The sequence below is a fragment of the Syngnathus floridae genome, chromosome 18 (assembly GCF_059516105.1).
Source record: "Syngnathus floridae isolate MCC-2025c chromosome 18, RoL_Sflo_1.0, whole genome shotgun sequence".
Taxonomy (NCBI): domain Eukaryota; kingdom Metazoa; phylum Chordata; class Actinopteri; order Syngnathiformes; family Syngnathidae; genus Syngnathus; species Syngnathus floridae.
In genome coordinates this window covers 3,233,784-3,251,089 of record NC_142430.1, presented here as the reverse complement: position 1 = coordinate 3,251,089, position 17,306 = coordinate 3,233,784, and the positions used below count along the sequence as shown (strand labels likewise).

Here is a 17,306-nt window from a genome sequence, read left to right as displayed (position 1 = left end):
AGGATAAAAACTGCCATGAAAGAATAATTTGTTATTTACTGTTTGCCGTGACGTCAGGAGTACTTGTTAGACACGTGACCACAAAGATCTCGGCTCATCTCGCGATATGTAGCCGCTGTCGCTTGCTTTGTAAGCGGAAGACAAATTTTACTTGCACTTAATCGTCGTAAACAAAATCTCAACATAAAGATGACGACGCGGGTAAGCATATCGCGAATAAACAGTTTCCGAATCAGCGCACCAATGTTACAAACGGGGGAGGTTAAAAGTGTTAACAAAAAGATGACTGAAAATGCTGTGGTGGCAAGAAGCACTTGTCATTCAAAAGTCGAATGTGGCAATTATCGTTTTGTCTGCCTCAAAAGAAGCTTGCGAGAAGGTTTAACTGCTTTTAATCTTTATTTTGAGCCGTGACTGTTTACGTCAGCAAACATTTTCAATTTCTGCTGCTACGTATGGACCTTGTGTTTCAATTTAGTATACTTTGGTTGTGAAACCATCATTCTTTGTGTTGAGTCTCAACATTAAACATCTAATATTCTTTCTGATTATTACGTGACGTTTGTCGAGTTTGGTTGGTATATTGAATCGCCAGCAAGGATTAATTTCCGGTTTGATTGGAGCAACTCATGACGTCACTACTAAGCATCATTAACTCAACTTTAGTAGTCAACGAAAGTTTTTAATGTTTTTTACAAATCTTTTGTCAGCTGATGCAAGCGGCGAGATGCCCGACGGATGAATTGTCCCTTACCAACTGTGCTGTAATCAACGAGAAGGAGCCACAGTTGGAGCAGTGAGTTCTTATTGCTAGACATAAGTCCGATTCTTTAACCAAACTGTTTTGACAATTGATAACATTTTCTTTCTGTTGCCTTCCTCTCAGACACGTGACTGTGCGCAACCTCACCCACAAGTACGTGTTCACCTTGAAGACGCACCCCAGCGTCAACTTGGGCAGCATCGCCTTCAGTCTCCCACAGGTACGGTCCAATCAAACTATGTGTGCTGACTCTTACTCATAACAAAGTGCTTTCTCTTCCTTCTAACGTGGCCTCCTCTTGGGCTGTCTCTAACCCTGGCCGCTGCTTCTTCACCAGCCCACAGGTACTCTCTAACTCTCTCTTCCTTCTATTCTTCTTCTGTTGGACTTGAAATCTGCTTCCCAAGCCGTTCACACGTCAGTATTGTGATAGCAATGAAAGTCTATCTTGTTCTCTGTTTTTCCTCATCATACAGAGAAAATGGGCCGGTCTGTCTATCGGACAAGAAGTAGAAGGTGAGTGAAAAAGACATGCGCATCTTGGCCACCTAGGGGCAGTATAACACAGTCATACAATGCAAAAAAAGAAAATCAAGTTTTCCTGCTGAATGGTTTGCTTTCCTTAATAATCCCGAATAACAAACTTCCAATAAGCAAAATTGTATATATCACGCAGTCTCCAACTACACGTTTGACAAGTCCAAGCAATGTATCGACTCCATGACGGTGGAAATCGACTTCCTGCAGAAGAAGAACGCCGACAGCAATCCCTACGACTCGGATGTGATGGCCAACGACGTTCTTCAGCAGTTTAACCAGCAGGCCTTCACCGCGGGACAGCAGGTAGCAGACGTTTGTCCGTGACACTCACTGAAATATATCGATCATTTTGTGTGACTGCTTTGTTTTTTTTTTCTTTTCTTAAAAAGTTTGTGTTTAAATTTGGCGATAAGCCATTTGATGTGCTGGTGAAAGATATGGAAGGTATGGACCCCAGCATCCTCAAGGGTGACCAGACCTCGCTTAAAAAACCAAAGGTGTCCTTTTTTTTTTTTTATTTCCCCCCACCCTTAATGTCTTGATACCTTCACAATGTTCCCGGCATCACGTTATCAATAATCACAATGCATCTTTCCCTCAGATTTCGATTGGCTTGTTGCTGCCAAACAGTCAGGTGATCTTTGAGAAAGCCGAGAGTTCGTCCATGACGCTGATTGGTGGGCTATCACTTTTGCCATTTGTACACTCAGCTACAAATTAATTAATTATGTCATACAATAATGAGGGAGGAAGGAATAAGTGGAAGGAATGACAATTCCCTACAATGCCACAAGGGAGCGCCAAATTCACATGTAGACTTTTCCCAGAACAAACACCACAAATATCTCACCTGTGGTAATAATAAATGTTTGTGCAACCGCCACACAGGGAAATCCAAGACCAGAGGGTCTCACCAATCCATCATCAGTCCTGACTGGAACTTTGAGAAGATGGGCATCGGAGGCCTCGATAAGGAGTTTTCGGTCATCTTCCGACGAGCTTTCGCCTCGCGCGTTTTCCCTCCAGATATCGTGGAACAGATGGGTGAGTTTCTTTTTTTTAGCGCCACCTGTTGCTCGGGCATGTACATGACAGGTAATATAATAGTGCATGTGTGGGCAGACTTGAACAAATAGTTTATTTAAATTATTTGAGCTAGAGTAACTTCTGTCAGCACCTGATTATGATGTCAAATCCATTCATGGGGTGTATAAATCCTTAAATCCAAATGAGGGGCGAAGACACCTTTGAAGGCGGATGTGTCATAATGTCGTAATTGGCGAGTTGCACGCAGGCTCGCGTCTGGTGGCTGCTGTCACATGATTCACAACTTTTTTATTTTTTTTGACTCATCTGCCTCTCTTCCTGACACATCAGTCCCGATCCTCAGGCTTGTCAGGACCCGTTCTAAGGAGAATTTTTTTCAGTGAACCCTTGCCGATTTGCTAATTGGCTTTCGTTTTAACTTTTTTTGTGGTGGGTCTTGGTCCCTTTCCGCCGAGTGTGCGCACACACACACGCGCATGCATACACACACACCGCTGCTGCTGACCTTTAGCCAAGCGCCAGTGCGCAGGAGTCTGCCTTTGGCTGTGTCCAGCTGGCCGCTGCGATGAGATGTTAGACCCTGATAGTGTGTCCCGCTAAAGGTAAAGATCTAATTGGCCTGCATGAGGAGGACAGGTGCTGACAGGCGAAGGAAGGCCTGGCGAGGGGCATCTGCAGCATTTTGGGCGTGAATATGAGGGAGTTTGACTCCCGCCGAGGTCACCCGGGCTTTGGCGCCGAAGACCACCTTCCACCTGGCCACTCCTTGCCTCCCTCCCTCTGCGGGTGCAAATGGCAGCTCAGATGTTTATCAGCTGGCCTCTCAATTAGCCCAAATGCCACCGCGCAGGTGCAAATGGCCGACCATGAAAGCCACACTGTCCGCCGAGGCCGACGTCACACTGCCACAACACACGAGTGTGTTGTGAAATGAACCTATCTTGAAATTTGGCTTATGGTTTAGATATGGACTCTCCCTTCTCGTGGGTGCAGGTTGCAAGCACGTGAAGGGCATCCTGCTCTACGGCCCGCCGGGGTGCGGCAAGACGCTGATGGCGCGGCAGATTGGCAAGATGCTCAACGCTCGCGAGCCCAAGATTGTTAACGGCCCCGAGATCCTCAACAAGTACGTGGGCGAGTCAGAGGCCAATGTGCGCAAGCTGTTTGCCGACCCCGAGGAGGAGCAGAAGAGGGTGAGATCTCTATCTACTTTTTCCTCTGCTTTTCACACATGCATTGACGTCAGTTCCCTCCAAACACGTAAGAAGTCATTTCGCTCGGAGTGGACAGATCTGCCCTTTCAGCGGAGCGTGATGATGATCACTCCTCAGTGTGGCGTGCAAGTGGAGGGGTCGGGCAGGCGGTGGTCCGTTTGGATAGTGGGACACTCGCCTGGAAACTCAGTCTTCACCACCTAATGAGGTGCTTCGCCCTCACGCACGCATTCGCAGCTGCTTTAAATGCTGCTCTGACAGGTGTGCGGACGGCGAAGGGGGGGAAAGCCCCTCGGCTTGTTGACTCTCTCCAGTAATGACGAAGGATGATAGAAGCGTGACATTTGACGTTTTCAGAATTTTCTTGTCGACTTTACGAAAGTAGTCGCAGCCCCGAAACTCGAAGTGATGCCTACAAAATGTTTACAAAATGTTATGTTGATCATGTCAAACTTTGCATTTAAATGTTTTTTTTTTGTTAGCTGGGCGCCAACAGCGGCCTGCACATCATCATCTTGGATGAGATCGACGCCATCTGCAAGCAGCGAGGGAGCATGGCGGGCAGCACGGGCGTGCACGACACAGTGGTCAACCAGCTGCTCTCCAAGATGGACGGCGTGGAGCAGCTCAACAACATCCTGGTCATTGGTAACACATCAACACTTCATGTAAAAGTTTTGCTTTAGCGTCATCTTGTGGTGTGGTGGGTTAGGCTTTTTATTATTATTATTTATCACAAGCTGTACTGCATCTGACTGGTCCATGGCCTCCCCAGGTATGACCAACAGGCCAGACCTGATCGATGAGGCTTTGCTGCGACCTGGAAGGCTGGAAGTCAAGATGGAGATCGGTAAGAGCGCGGAGGGATGACGCTCGGCTGGGCTTGGCATGATAGCGTCCACTTCCCTCTTTCAGGCTTGCCCGATGAGAAGGGTCGCCTTCAGATCCTCAACATCCACACGGCAAAGATGCGGCAGTTCAAGCTGATGGCCGGCGACGTGGACGTCAAGGAGTTGGCGGCGGAGACCAAAAACTACAGCGGGGCTGAGCTGGAGGGCCTGGTCAGGGCGGCGCAGTCCACTGCCATGAACAGACACATCAAGGTCAGACATTGAGGCTCGAACGAGCTGTTCTAGTTTCATTTAAAGACAAAACAAGACGTACAAGAGCAATTTAAGATAAAAAAATAATATATATATCTATATATAGAATTATTTGTAGGTTAACAGGTGGAATGTATGAATTATTGTGTGCTGTGTGTGTGTTATCCTGAGAAATTGTCTCCCAATCATTATAAAGTTCATGTCTACACAGCTGACAAAACACTTGCACACACACATCGCAGCAGATATTAGCGGGTGTTGACGTACGACGGACGAGACTTCTGGTGCCCCCGTGTGAGCTCATCGCCTGCGTCTTCTCCGGCTGACCTTTGCGCTCTGTTTGTGTAGTTGTCTGCTGGTAATGTGCACATCTCACTAGTGTGTGCGCGTGTGTGTGTGCTTGCTAGGCTAGCAACACGGTGGAGGTCAACATTGATACGGCGGAGAAGCTGCAAGTCAGCAGGATGGACTTCATGGCCTCGCTCAACAACGACATCAAACCTGTAAGTTGGAGGTTTCAAATCAAGTCCGGTTCAAGTCTCTAAGTTGACAACAGTGGTACAAATACTTGACTGCTTAGTTTGAATCTTCTAAAGACATCTAAAAGCATAGTCAAGAAATCCAAAAGTGTGCCGACTCGTCCGCAGGCATTCGGCACCAACCAGGAGGACTACGGCAGCTATATCATGAACGGCATCGTCCGCTGGGGTGACCCGGTGTCGGCTGTGCTGGAGGACGGCAAGCTGCTGGTGCAGCAGACAAACAACAGCGAACACACGCCGCTGGTGTCCGTGCTGCTGGAGGGTAAGGCACACGCTTGCGCTCAGCTCGGACCTGTGACAGACGTCTGTTGGGATTTGATCACTCAGGTCCGCCAAACAGCGGGAAGACGGCGTTGGCGGCTAAGATCGCCGAAGACTCGCAGTTCCCTTTCATCAAGATCTGCTCGCCTGACAAGATGATCGGACATTCGGAGATCGCCAAATGCCAGGCCATTAAAAAGGTCACTTCATTTGCATTCATTTCCCGGTGCAAATGTCTCTTATGTATTCTGAATTCTCTGCCGTTGCCAGATATTCGACGACGCCTACAAGTCTCAACTGAGCTGCGTGGTGGTGGACGACATCGAGCGCTTGCTGGGTATGCGGACGGCCATCGAGGCCTTTCGTGACATCCCACTTTTTTTTTTTCACGCCATCCCTCTTCTCCCGAGTTCAGACTACGTGCCCATCGGCCCTCGCTTCTCCAACCTGGTGCTGCAGGCTCTGCTGGTCCTCCTCAAGAAGCCTCCTCCCAAGGTAACTTCCGTCGGCGGCAGAGAGAGGGCAGCAGATTGCGCTTGCGGCAGCGGCCCGGCTGCGAGTGGCATGAGGGCCGCGGTTGTGGTAGGGGACGCTTGTTAGTGTTTGTTGTGCTTGGAGTGAATGGCGCGGCCGAGAGCCGTCCCTCGCTCTGGCTGCGCCCGCGGCCGCTTGCAGGCTTTGCCAATGAGCGAACGGCGCTCTGTATAGCCGCATGTGCATGAGAAGCGCTGGGCCCAGCGGGGCGCCGGGGGCCGGGGCGACACGGAGGAGAATGGCCTCTGTGAGAGATCCGGGACCTGGCAGCGCCGCCGCCTGTGTGGCACCTCATCTGCATGCAGCGTGGCAACCCCCCACGCCGCGGGGGTGCGGCCGGCGGCCATAATCCCCCTGTCTGCTCGCCACTCTCCTGCCGCTCCTTCTGCTGGTCCTCCTCCAGCTCGCCGGCTTAGCGCAGCGACAATTATTTTCTTTCTTCTCGCCTCATGTTTGTCTGTCGTCCTCGCGTCGTTCGCCCTCGCTTGCCCGTCTCCTCCGCTCTGCTTCACACGTCCGTCACGGCGACGTTTTGCTCTGCGGCGCCAATGCTTCAAATATCACCTTCAATCTTCTTCCAATTTACCAATTCAAATGACTTTTAACTGTCAGACCACCAAAAATCATCCACACGTTTTTGCTTTCAATAAAGAAAAATAGCCCCGTATTGTATGAAGCAAAATGAGTAAAAATTGACAATGCAACAACTTGAAAAATATTCAATTGTCTTTTCAGGGCCGTAAATTGCTGATCATAGGCACCAGCAGTCGCAAAGACGTCCTCCAGGAAATGGAGATGCTCAACGCTTTCAGCACCACCGTCCATGTTCCCAACATCTCCACCGGCGAGCAGCTGGTCGAAGCCCTGGAGGTAACACACACACGCACACATACACGAATATATTAAAACTCGTGGCTGAGATGTTTGTTCTTCTCAAGCTGCTGGGAAGCTTCCAGGAGAAGGAGAGGGCGGCCATCGCCAACGCCGTCAAGGACCAGTGCCTTTGGATCGGCATCAAGAAGTTAATCATCCTCATTGAGATGGCCACACAGGTATGAGAGCGAACGCGAGCGTGAACGAGATTTGATTCAACTCCCCAAAAGATTTTTTAGTTGCAGTTTTCACGATATAGCTATTACTGGTGGAGAAAGTGTTGAATTGATTTGTCCTGGTCTCATTTTTTATCACACAAAAATCTGGCATTTGTAAAGGGGTGTGTAGACTTTTTATATTAACTGTGCATACACGTTTGGCTCTTGAGCGGTATTGAATTATAGTCGATAAAAGATGATTGCAATAAAGTCAGTCGCGGCAAGTCGCACGCCAAGGACTTGGGCGTCCCACCCTCTGCGCTCGAAAGCGCTCGCCGTCGTGTTCTCCGGGCGTTCGTCCTCCACATCTGGTCGCCAGAGCGTCGTCCTCGCCGCACCGCTGCTCACAAACCGCCATGTGTTGAGTCCAATGAAAAATGTGCGCGGCTTTGCCTAATGATTTGTTGCGAACTCTTCTCGGTCACCACTTCCAGTACGCTCAACGTCCAAGTGGCGCTCACGTGTCCTGACTCACGGGGACATTTTGCCAAAAGTCCCCTAGTCTCCCGCGGCGTCTTCGAGCGAGGCAGGTTGAACCAACATATGACTTTAATTCACGGGGACGCAGCCCCCTCCCAGAGGTTTGTCATATGGCCCGCAGGGGCTCGCGGTTTGGCCTTCTTTGATACGTTTTTTTGTTCTTTCTTGAGAATTTTGGTTTGACTCCAAGCATTTGCAATGCTCTAAAAGTGTAGACCCCAAAAAGTTTGAGAACTCAGGTGTGCCAGGACTCGCCGAGAATTTATTTTTCGTCGCCACGGCAACAATGACTTCCTCGTGCGATTTTGGGATGGACAAACGACTCCGCGTTGTTGAGGATCGATGGCGACGGTAAGTTGCTTACTTTTTTCCTCTTTTGTGTGCTTTGTAGATGGACGCCCACTACAGAGTTAGCAAGTTCTTGAGTCTGCTGCGAGATGAGGGACTGTAAGTGTTTGGGCTCGGGGCGAGCTCAGGGGCGCGAAGCACTAAAGCAGGCAACGTTCAGTCTGACTCTGCTTGTAAAATTCCTGGAAGATGGATTCTTTGAGTAGAGGGAATAAACCAAAAAAATGGGAGGGGGGGAGCAGTGAGACAGAAATGCAGAATGATTCGCTTTGACACATTTTCAGAAATAGGCAGCTAACTTAGAGATTTTCCTTTAATTCCTTTGGGATTGAATTAATTTGACGTCGACTGTACAAAACTTGCTTTGTGATCTCGGCCCTTGAATTCAAACATCGTAATTGTTTCGAACACTCACATGACCGCCATGTTGTCCTCATTTCTTTCTCTAGACTGGGTTCCTTTGTGCCAATGTAGAGAAGCCACAAAAACAACAGGTAAGAAGCCCAAAAACGTTTCAATTTTGCACTGAATGATTTGTAGTCTTGTTGTTACTGACACAATGATGGTGACTCAGATAAAGTCTACTTGTTTTTGCCTTTAGATAAAGACCAACGTCCTCCTGTCTTGACGCGTCTCTCACACACCACAAAAATTTTTTGTGGAAGAGCGATATGAACTGGATCTGTGTATATTGTAATTGTTGATGATCAGTGAGCTTTTTTTATGGAAAAACAAGACATTTGTGCTCCAGATCATTCCGCACGCCTCAATGTCTTATGCTGTTGACTTACCTTTTTGTTTTATGAATAAATTAATCATCAGACTAAAACAGTGTTTGTCTTTCGAAAGTATGAGAGAGTCACTGAGATGCAAAAAAACCCCCTCCAAAACAACGTTGTCGTTCAAATATATAATCTTGGTTCAGTCATACACATATATATATATACATTGTATAATAAATAATATTTATAAAAACATAACATTTACGATTATAAAATCAAGAGGGAATTATTCACTTTTACAACATTTGTACAAAACTTTGGATATAGCGGGTGGTAAAGGAAGCCTGTGTGTGGGAAGATGCTAAGCTAAGCTAGCGCACGTGTCAGCTACATTTGCGCCACTATGTTGAATACATGTCTGCAAATCTTGCAGGTTTGCAGCCACTCCCCCTCCCCTTTTTGCAAAAAAACACCATCATTCTTGTGCTTTTGCCTCTTTGCGGCCAGATTGCGGCAGGATCTCCGATCGCTTGCGTCACAACCAGTTTAGTAGAAAAAAAACAAAAGAGAAATCCTTGTTGCGATTCTGCAGAGTGGAGTTTGGCTGTAATGTGGAATGAGCTTGCCTGTTCGCACACATGCTCCCTCCTACATACCTGTAGTCCCGGCCCAATGCTAATATGTCAGCAATGCAGGGGCCGCGTTAGTGTCTCTCATCCGCTCAGTAGTTTTGAACACCCGCAGTCCCGTTTCAGTAGTTAACGCGCTGAGGCCCGGGCCGGCCTGGCCTGGCTCGGCCCGGCCTGGCCCGCTTCCCCAGGCCACCCTGCTCAAGTCACCTTTTTTTGTTTTTAAGAGGTTGATTTAGTTTTAAAAGCAGTCCAATGCTGCAAAAAAAGAATTTAGCTTTGGGGTGAATTTTCATGATGAACCAAGTTGCATTCAAGAGATTGAAGTGCATTTTAGGTTCAGCCTGAAATTTCACAAATTTCTTAAACTTCCAAAGCAAATAGTCTTGTGTTGTTTGTTTTTGACTGCATCTGTGTGTTACTGTACATGTGATTGGCACAGAGGGGAAATAAATAAAGACAATGGGGGAGGTGAAGCTAGGGGAAGGTCAGAAGCGTCCACCGGGTCAGGGACCGGATGTTGGCTACAAAATAGGCGGGATGCCGTGCAGGAACCCCGAAAGGTTCGTAGTCCAGTCCACCCGCGCCCGTTGGTTCATTTGCACGTGTGTACGTCGTAAACGCGCAGGCACTCCTGGCAGCTGACGTAGCAACACCAGTGGAAGATGCAGTGGCACTTCTCCTTGCGCTTCTCAGTCCGGGTGTTATGCCCGCGACCGCAGCACAGCAGGTCGCAGCCCTCGATGCCGTGCGACGACACGTTGCAGGCACGGTCCCGTGTCCCGAAGGAGCCCGTCTCCTGGTTGGGCTCGCAGAAGTTAGGCGAGCCCTCGTAGTAGACCAGGTCGCGCTCGGTGGGGTGCTTGAAGAAGGCGTACTTGACGCGTAGGGTCTCCACCCAGCCGCGGGACTCGCGGTGCTTCTCCACCACCATCTCGGAGGCGCTGTCGTACTTGTCCTTCAGGTAGTCGCCCAGGATGCGGAAGTCGGGCTGGGCCCACCAGCACGTCTTCACCTCACAGCTCCCGGACAGGCCGTGACACTTGCAACGTAGATGCACGTGGTCCAGGATGGTCTGGGCGACACACAACACGACATTGTTTGAGTGTCAATGCGATGATACTACTCTGGAACAGAGATGGAATCTGAGCTAGAAACATTCCAAGGCCTGCGGTCATGCATACTTGACACTTACAGACAAAAGTTTCATCAGCGGATTTGATCGTGGTGAGAAGTCACCACGTAGGAATCCATTTTTGTGCATGCAGAAGTTTGATCAAAGTTTGACAGTCTCTTCTACCATTTTGATGTTCTTAACAGGGAAGAGATTTGTGATTTTTGTTTTTTTACCGTGCGTCCCGCTTCGTTGTTGTGCCGATTCATGGCCGAACGGGCGTCTGGTCGGTTCTCCCGGGCGTCCGCGAACTCCCGGGAGACCAGCACGCCAAACTCGGCGTCCTCGCTGCAGCCACCCCACTTCCAGCCCTCTCCGGGCGGTCCCTTGTGGTGGGAGTCGCAGCCGCACATGGTGGACGTACCCTCGGCGCAGGATCGCGTCACGGCGAAGGCCACGCCGGCCGAAGCGATGGCGTGGACAAATGCTGACTCTCTGGTTGCTGCGGGAGACGGAGGCCGGGCAGCAAACAGGCGCGGGCGGGGAGGGGAGAGAGAGAGAAGGGATAGAGTGTGTCAATCGTGTTAAACATGGTCAAGAGCAAATGTGAGCTCTGCCAGAATCCAGACGCTGCTATTCAAAGTACTTTCCTTCGACCCAACTCTGATCACGACAAAGAGGATGCTCACTTGAGGATTTTCATTGCCCCCACTAGATCGTAACCTCAAAGATATCTGAGAGTCTAGATGGTTAACGAGAATCCCCATGATGAGCTCTTCTCTCCACATCTCACTGGACAATAAAGGACTGTAAACACTTTGTTTACCTCGGGATGAGTGAGGACTCCTGAAAAAAGCCGAGTCCCTGCAGTGACATTAGCCCTTTGTGGCGGTGTCAGGGGGGCCTTAGCGCTCAGTGGGATCTCATGACCTCCTGTCATCCCTGAGGTGTGCTGCTTTGCATCTGGATAGTGTTTCAGGAATGTTGTCACCCCTTCCCCTCTACCCCAGTGCCCAAGGCTTTCAGGTGAAACCTAGCAGCACGTCAGCCCATTTTCTTTGCCGACGACCCCTTTGAAGGCAGCGGCTCATTATGTAAGGCGACACCATTGTTTCATAATCGCGGCACACTTGTTGTCTGTGGCTCTGCCATGACACACTGGATGATAACCTGTAGTGGTGCTGGGGGTCAGGTAGAGCCAGAAATTCCAAGAGCATGAGTTTGCCACCCACTCCGTTGGATCCCAACCGGGTCGTGCTCATGGGTAAGGCTGGCGCTGGTGCTCATCAATTCCCCATTGTGTCACACTGTGTTATCCACACAAAGAACCCAGTGACTGGTGGCCCCACCTCCCCACTCTGGCGTTCCCTAAACTCCCTTAACGTTGTAAGGCTCCAACCTCGGTATGTTCGCCGAGACCACATCCAGGCCAGGTTGGGAGAGATTTAGCCTGTTCATGACAGAGTCAAAAGGGCGTGTGAATGGGGCGTCCGTGGGAGCCGGACTGTGTGAGGCGCGCACCGGCCTTCATGCACAGTAGGGGTTGAGCGGAGCCCCCCGGCCCTTTTCTATTGCCTGTAATCTCATTTGGGTCCCCGCTCTCCTTTTGAGTTGACGGAGGAGCTTGGACTGCTTGCGCTGCCCACATTCATTTGCTTGTGACACACACACACACAATCTGATTCTTTCCCAATCGGCGGCAACACAAGCATCCTTCCCAACCAACGACTCCAAGGCCTCATCCCACTGTCGCCCTATCCCGGACGCTTAATATTCCGTATGTGAGCCACCTGATGAATGTGTGCAGTGTTTCACTGATGCTTGACTGGGAACCTCTTTAATAATTAATACAGTGAAGCTGTAAACGGGCAAAAGGTGGAGAGGACAAATCTGGATGTGAGCAGAATGTGTCGGTGCTTGTGTCTGCATTGGCTGCAGCTTGGAAAGGTGTCTATTATTGTAATTGCCCCAGTTAGTGTTTTGGCAGCAGAAGTACAGTTCGCAGCCCTGTGCCTCAGGCTGCAAATTGTTCTCTGTTACATGTGGAGGTTTTGTAACGGCTTGCAATAGCCTTTCTGAACCCGTCGCCACGCATGAGTCAACCCCCCTCCCACCCCACCGTGACACAAACACACAAGGCCGGTCGGCGTACCTTTATCCAGCACTGGTCCGAAGATGGCCAGGTTGTCTTTAATGGTAGTGCAGTTCCAGCGGCGCCCGCGGAACTGGTGTTGACACTCCTGGATGCCCAGTTTGACTCCCTCGGCCACACTGGGCATGATCTCGATGTAGTTGCGGCAGAAGCGCAGCTGCTTGGGCACCAGGCCCGGGATGGAGCCGCACAGGATGGGTTGGGAGCCCAAAGATGAGTACTGCTGCCCCAGGGCCAGCGACCTGGGTTGGGGGGGGGTACAGCGACAATGTCAGCCGCTACCAACAAATCAAGGCAATCAGGTATTTGATTATGCTCATTTTTTAAAATTGTGTCTGTAAGCCCAATTGCTTCATTTTGTGTCCTCCATGAACTTCCTGCATTCCCAATAATGGTGAGAGGGTGGGGTGTGATGGAAACCTGCCGCACCACAACAGCAGACTCCTTCAATTCTGACAGCGCAAACATTCATGGTGAGTCACCAATACTGACAGCTCCTGTTTATTTATTGGAAGACCAAGGCTATGCTTCTCAGTCAGTCAGGGGTTGGATGGGAGTCTTTGACATGTCGGGGATCTTAAGACATCATTTCATCCAGACATGCAAGAACAATTGAATGCTTCCAAAGAGCTGATGTCATAGTTACAAATTCAGATCACAAAGTCAAGTGTGAAGACCCACCGCCCCCCTGAGCTAGAACTTTGAGCAGCTGTCTTGTTTTCCCTCCCCCAACAGATTCTGATGTGATTTCGGACCTTGTGTCAGGACGGATGAGGAATGAGTCTCAGCCCTAAGGGGCCACGAGCGGAGTCAAGATAGCATGGCTTTTGTCCCTCCCACCTGAGCTTTGCTTCCTGCTGCTCCTGGCTTCTCGTAAGCCGTGAGCAACATGTCCCGACCGGGGCGGAGAACGACAGACCTCCTTAGAGGCAGCCAGCCATCCGGGGGAATCTGCTGCAGGCGTTGGGACAAACGGCAAAAAGTGGTGGCGGCAGCGGCGGCAGCCAACTGCAGGCTTTGGCAGGTGCGTGCCCCGGCAAGTCCCGCATGGGGCCTCTTCTGGCCCCAGGGGGCTTCACAACCTGGTTGGGGATTTTCTCTGTAGCCATCGAAGTGGGCCCATGTGAAAGTACAGTAACACCTTGGCTAATTGAGTCCAGTAACTTACAGAATCATGACTTGAAATTCTCTTCCTACCCCATCCCCAAAACAAAACACACATTTTATTTGTTAATAAAGAAGAAACATTTCCAAGTAGCTACTTCCCCGAAACAGGAACATGTTGTTTTGGTTGCATCTTTTGGCGAAGGTGACCTTCTGATTGGAATGACTGCAAGGAAATCAATGAAAGACTCACAGACCAACTTGTCTCGTGAATAAGTCAAGCTAGCATATGCTACATTTAGCCTGGAGTCTCCCATCCCGGATGACTTTGGGGACGTTATTTACGTTCAACTCACGTTTACCTCGCAACGCGGACGCATAAGCGGGTGTTTGTCATATTCGCCCGCAGGCGCTCGCATCACTAAGTGAAAACTCGGCAGTTGCGCTGCTGTCGCAGTGTTGTTGCCGAATCCCTCAAGAAGGTCCGCGGAGAGACTCTAAGTGGGCCACGAATGGTTGGCGGCTTTTCTCGTGTTGACGACTTCTTCTCCGGCACACTTTTGATTTGTAGTCCAACAGCTTCCGGCTGATCAGATAAAAAAAAAAATAAAAAAAAAAAATGACAGGACCATTGAAAGTTGTTCCAACCTGTCGGGAACTCATGCCGCCGCTGCCGGAGTGCAGCGTTGGGACGAGGACGCCCTGCAGTCACGAGAGGGAAGATGAACGCGATGTAAACTTGTGAACCCTCCGCCGAGACCATCGGAGGCATTAGGCCTGATTTATGCTTATGCGGTCCTCCATAATAAAAAAATATATATATAACACGGCAACAAACACCAATTTGGAATGCAGGCCCTTTTCGGTGAGGATAGAACGGAAAACTCCAAGTGGAACAACTTCAGAGAGTTTCAGTTTAGTCAGCTGCATGTTCCATGCCGCGGGGCCATCAAAGCTGAAAGCTCTTTTTGCCAGCTCACGCCTTCGCCGAGGTGCGGATAAAACAAGCGTGGTGCAGGAGCCCAAGGCGTAGCAACCACTTGTTTTTTTGCAGCAACTCAAAATAGCAGGTCTGCAGTGCTTTTAGCGTTAGTGCTAATGCTAACTTGTCGGCTCCATACTCCAAAACGTCAACACTAATCAGGCAAATCAAAACTCACACAAGAGCTTGTGGAATCTTCAGGTGTGATTATGGAATTTGTTTGTGCAGATGAGGACATGACGTCTTATGGGTGCGGGGGTGCTGCACGGGCGTGATCGGCACACCTTTGGCCATGTGACCTCATGTGCTCATCACCAAGGTGCTAACAGGTGAGATGGGCCAGCTAATGAAGACTTTAAATGTTGCATGTGCGCCTCTGGGCCTCCGAGGCTTTCCTTTGAGGAACCGGTCCGGCCTATGTTTTAGTGCCACTAATAGCCATGCGTGCTGGAGGGAGGTGGGGGGGGGGTCTGAGTCGGGGTCTACTTTGTCATTTCCTACGTGAGCGCTGTGCATCTGCTTTGATGACGGGCCAGATTACGCTTGCTTTGAAATGTGCTTGTGAAGGGCTCACCTTCATGTTGCAGTCGCCTCCAAAAAGCCACATGAAGGCGGCTTGTCTTGTCTATCACAAGTAGACCCACAAAAAAAATATTGCACTTTTTGTTCTTGCATGCAGTGTGAAGTCCGAGTCGAAATTGCACCTGTCTGCAGGCTAGTGAACTTTAACCTCGGCCTCCGAGGAACGTTCCCGCCCACTTTGCTTCTACGCTCAGCGCACGTCTGCCAATAACAGCGACATTCTCAGTCCTTTCACGCCGAGCGTTCGCTCTGGGAATCGTTTAAAGCGATCCCTCCAAGTTTTTGGGGAGGGGAGGGGTGAGGGGAGGATGTCAGATAATGACATTCCTGAGGCCCGGAGATGGACTCTTCAGCTCCATTTAAGATGCTTTGGGTCACACTGTGTGTATTCACGGATGCGTGACCCTTCTCCAGATCATGACTCCTCAAATCCGATTTTGATGATGGAAAAACCTGCTCGCAAGGCCCGCGAGCTTCTTGAGATGTTTTGCTGTCGTCTCAATCCCCGCAGCAATTCCTGATTGGGGATTTACGAGGCCAGTTGAGCGCTCGTATGTGCATCTTCATTGCTCCCTCACAATTTACGGCCCCTCCGTCAGGCGCTGCCCGTCGGGCGACTTACTGAAACCCAACTCAAGGTAGGGGGGTGTATGCGACAACACCTGTGCTGTCACCTGGAACCACGGCGCTAAAAATATGTTCCCCCCAATCAAAGGCAACCCCACGCTTTGTTCGGGAACGCGACACCGTCGTGACGTAAGCACATCGAAGCACATCGAAGCCCCTCCGGGAAAAAACCTTGCCGGTCAGAAAGCCAAGCCCCTTTGTGACTGTTGCGCGGTGGTCCTCGCCGCAGCCAGCAGTGGGCGTCGAGCAGGCCTCGCAAAGCCAGCGCCAAGCGCTAAATGGAAGCAGAAGAGCGCGCTGGCGTTGCGCGACGGTCGCCACATGCTCGCTGCGCTACCGAACGCGTAGTAGCGTTGACAAGTTGGACAGACGCTGCCAGATCACCTCTGTCACACACACACATATCATTCTTCCAAAACTTCCCAAAGTTCAACAGAATTGTCATTAGAGGTGAAAAGCTGTATTCATAGCAAAGAATTCAACGGCCAAATTGGCGTGTTGTGTCCTGAAGAAAACCCTTTTTTGATTTTGTTCTTGTAAGTTTGAGTTGTTCTCAGAATTTTTTTTTTTTTTACTAGTAACCGGACAACTTTTTTATTCTTGAAAATAGTGACGATAAAAAATTCTTGTAAGGTACACACTTTTCAAAAATAATTTTTTGTCACATGACTTTTTTTGCTCAATAATACAATTGCATGTTCCTAAAATTTCATGAAAATTCAACATATTTTATGAAATTCTGACTTTTTGAGTTGAATTGCTTTTTTTTGGGTGAAATTCAGTTTGTGCTTTTCTGGAATTTCTCTTGCAATTGAGTTTAATTGTCTTTTTGAAATTTAATTTAGATTTTGCATCTTGCCAAATTAACTTTTTTTTGGCCCCTATGTTTTGTCATGCGGCGTCACGTTTTTTTTCTTCTTCCCAGAACGCCACACACGTTGTCGGGGCTTGCCGGCGGCGCGTCGTACTCACCACCAGATGGGATAGCCTCCGAGCACCCGCGAGCCGCACTGCCACATGCACAGCAAATATCCAATTAGGTACAAATCCATGAGGCCAGCCTGGTTGCGAGCTTCAACGCATGGAAGCTCCACTTTCCCTCAAAATTTTTTTGGGGGAAATTTTCAGGAGCGACACACAAAGGAGGATTCAATTGAAAATGTCGAAAAGACGAAGCAGCGTTGTTCGTGTCAAGCCGGGAAAGTGTGCGAGGCTCCTGGCGGCTGCCAGAAAGAAAAATGAGTGACGCTCCTCTCCTCTCCTTCCTTCCCTCCCTCTCTTCTTCTCCTTCTTCTTTCCCAAAGGTAGATGTCTTCCTCTCGCTGGACTTTTTTTTTCTCCCTCAGGATGCCTCATCCACAGGCCCAATATCAAATAGGAGGGAGGGGAGGAGGAGGGAGGTGAAGTGGGGGGGGGGGATTGGAGATGTCAGCTGGCAAGCCAATCGCAGGAGATGGCCCTAGGTTACGAA

The 17,306-nt window shown here is 49.6% G+C and overlaps 2 protein-coding genes across 2 annotated transcripts; one reads left to right on the top strand and one right to left on the bottom strand.

Moving 5' to 3' along the window:
• The first annotated feature begins 58 nt into the window (after positions 1 to 58).
• Positions 59 to 8,752, top strand: LOC148382182 (vesicle-fusing ATPase-like). The gene is made up of 22 exons (XM_088360118.1): positions 59 to 201; positions 711 to 796; positions 887 to 983; positions 1,240 to 1,279; positions 1,440 to 1,606; positions 1,693 to 1,800; positions 1,905 to 1,980; positions 2,192 to 2,347; positions 3,344 to 3,543; positions 4,047 to 4,212; positions 4,340 to 4,414; positions 4,480 to 4,667; positions 5,075 to 5,170; positions 5,315 to 5,471; positions 5,537 to 5,670; positions 5,741 to 5,807; positions 5,886 to 5,965; positions 6,740 to 6,874; positions 6,943 to 7,056; positions 7,967 to 8,022; positions 8,373 to 8,417; positions 8,525 to 8,752. The coding sequence occupies exons 1-21, from the start codon at positions 190 to 192 to the stop codon at positions 8,395 to 8,397; spliced, it is 2,235 nt and encodes a 744-aa protein (XP_088216244.1). The 5' UTR covers positions 59 to 189; the 3' UTR covers positions 8,398 to 8,417; positions 8,525 to 8,752.
• On the bottom strand, positions 8,697 to 17,181 carry wnt3 (wingless-type MMTV integration site family, member 3). Its single transcript, XM_088360119.1, has 4 exons — positions 16,808 to 17,181; positions 12,541 to 12,782; positions 10,625 to 10,890; positions 8,697 to 10,349 (listed from the first exon to the last, which is right to left on the bottom strand). The coding sequence occupies exons 1-4, from the start codon at positions 16,885 to 16,887 to the stop codon at positions 9,870 to 9,872; spliced, it is 1,068 nt and encodes a 355-aa protein (XP_088216245.1). The 5' UTR covers positions 16,888 to 17,181; the 3' UTR covers positions 8,697 to 9,869.
• Between the last annotated feature and the right edge of the window lie 125 nt (positions 17,182 to 17,306).

Coding starts and splice junctions, on each gene's coding strand:
- wnt3 (XM_088360119.1), bottom strand. CDS start 16,887: ATGGATTTGTACCTAATTGGATATTTGCTGTGCATGTGGCAGTGCGGC. Junction 12,783..16,807: donor GGAGGCTATCCCATCTGGTG/GTGAGTACGACG, acceptor CCCCCAACCCAG/GTCGCTGGCCCTGGGGCAGC. Junction 10,891..12,540: donor CGGACCAGTGCTGGATAAAG/GTACGCCGACCG, acceptor CGTCTCCCGCAG/CAACCAGAGAGTCAGCATTT.
- LOC148382182 (XM_088360118.1), top strand. Junction 984..1,239: donor TCGCCTTCAGTCTCCCACAG/GTACGGTCCAAT, acceptor CTCATCATACAG/AGAAAATGGGCCGGTCTGTC. Junction 6,875..6,942: donor AGCTGGTCGAAGCCCTGGAG/GTAACACACACA, acceptor GTTCTTCTCAAG/CTGCTGGGAAGCTTCCAGGA.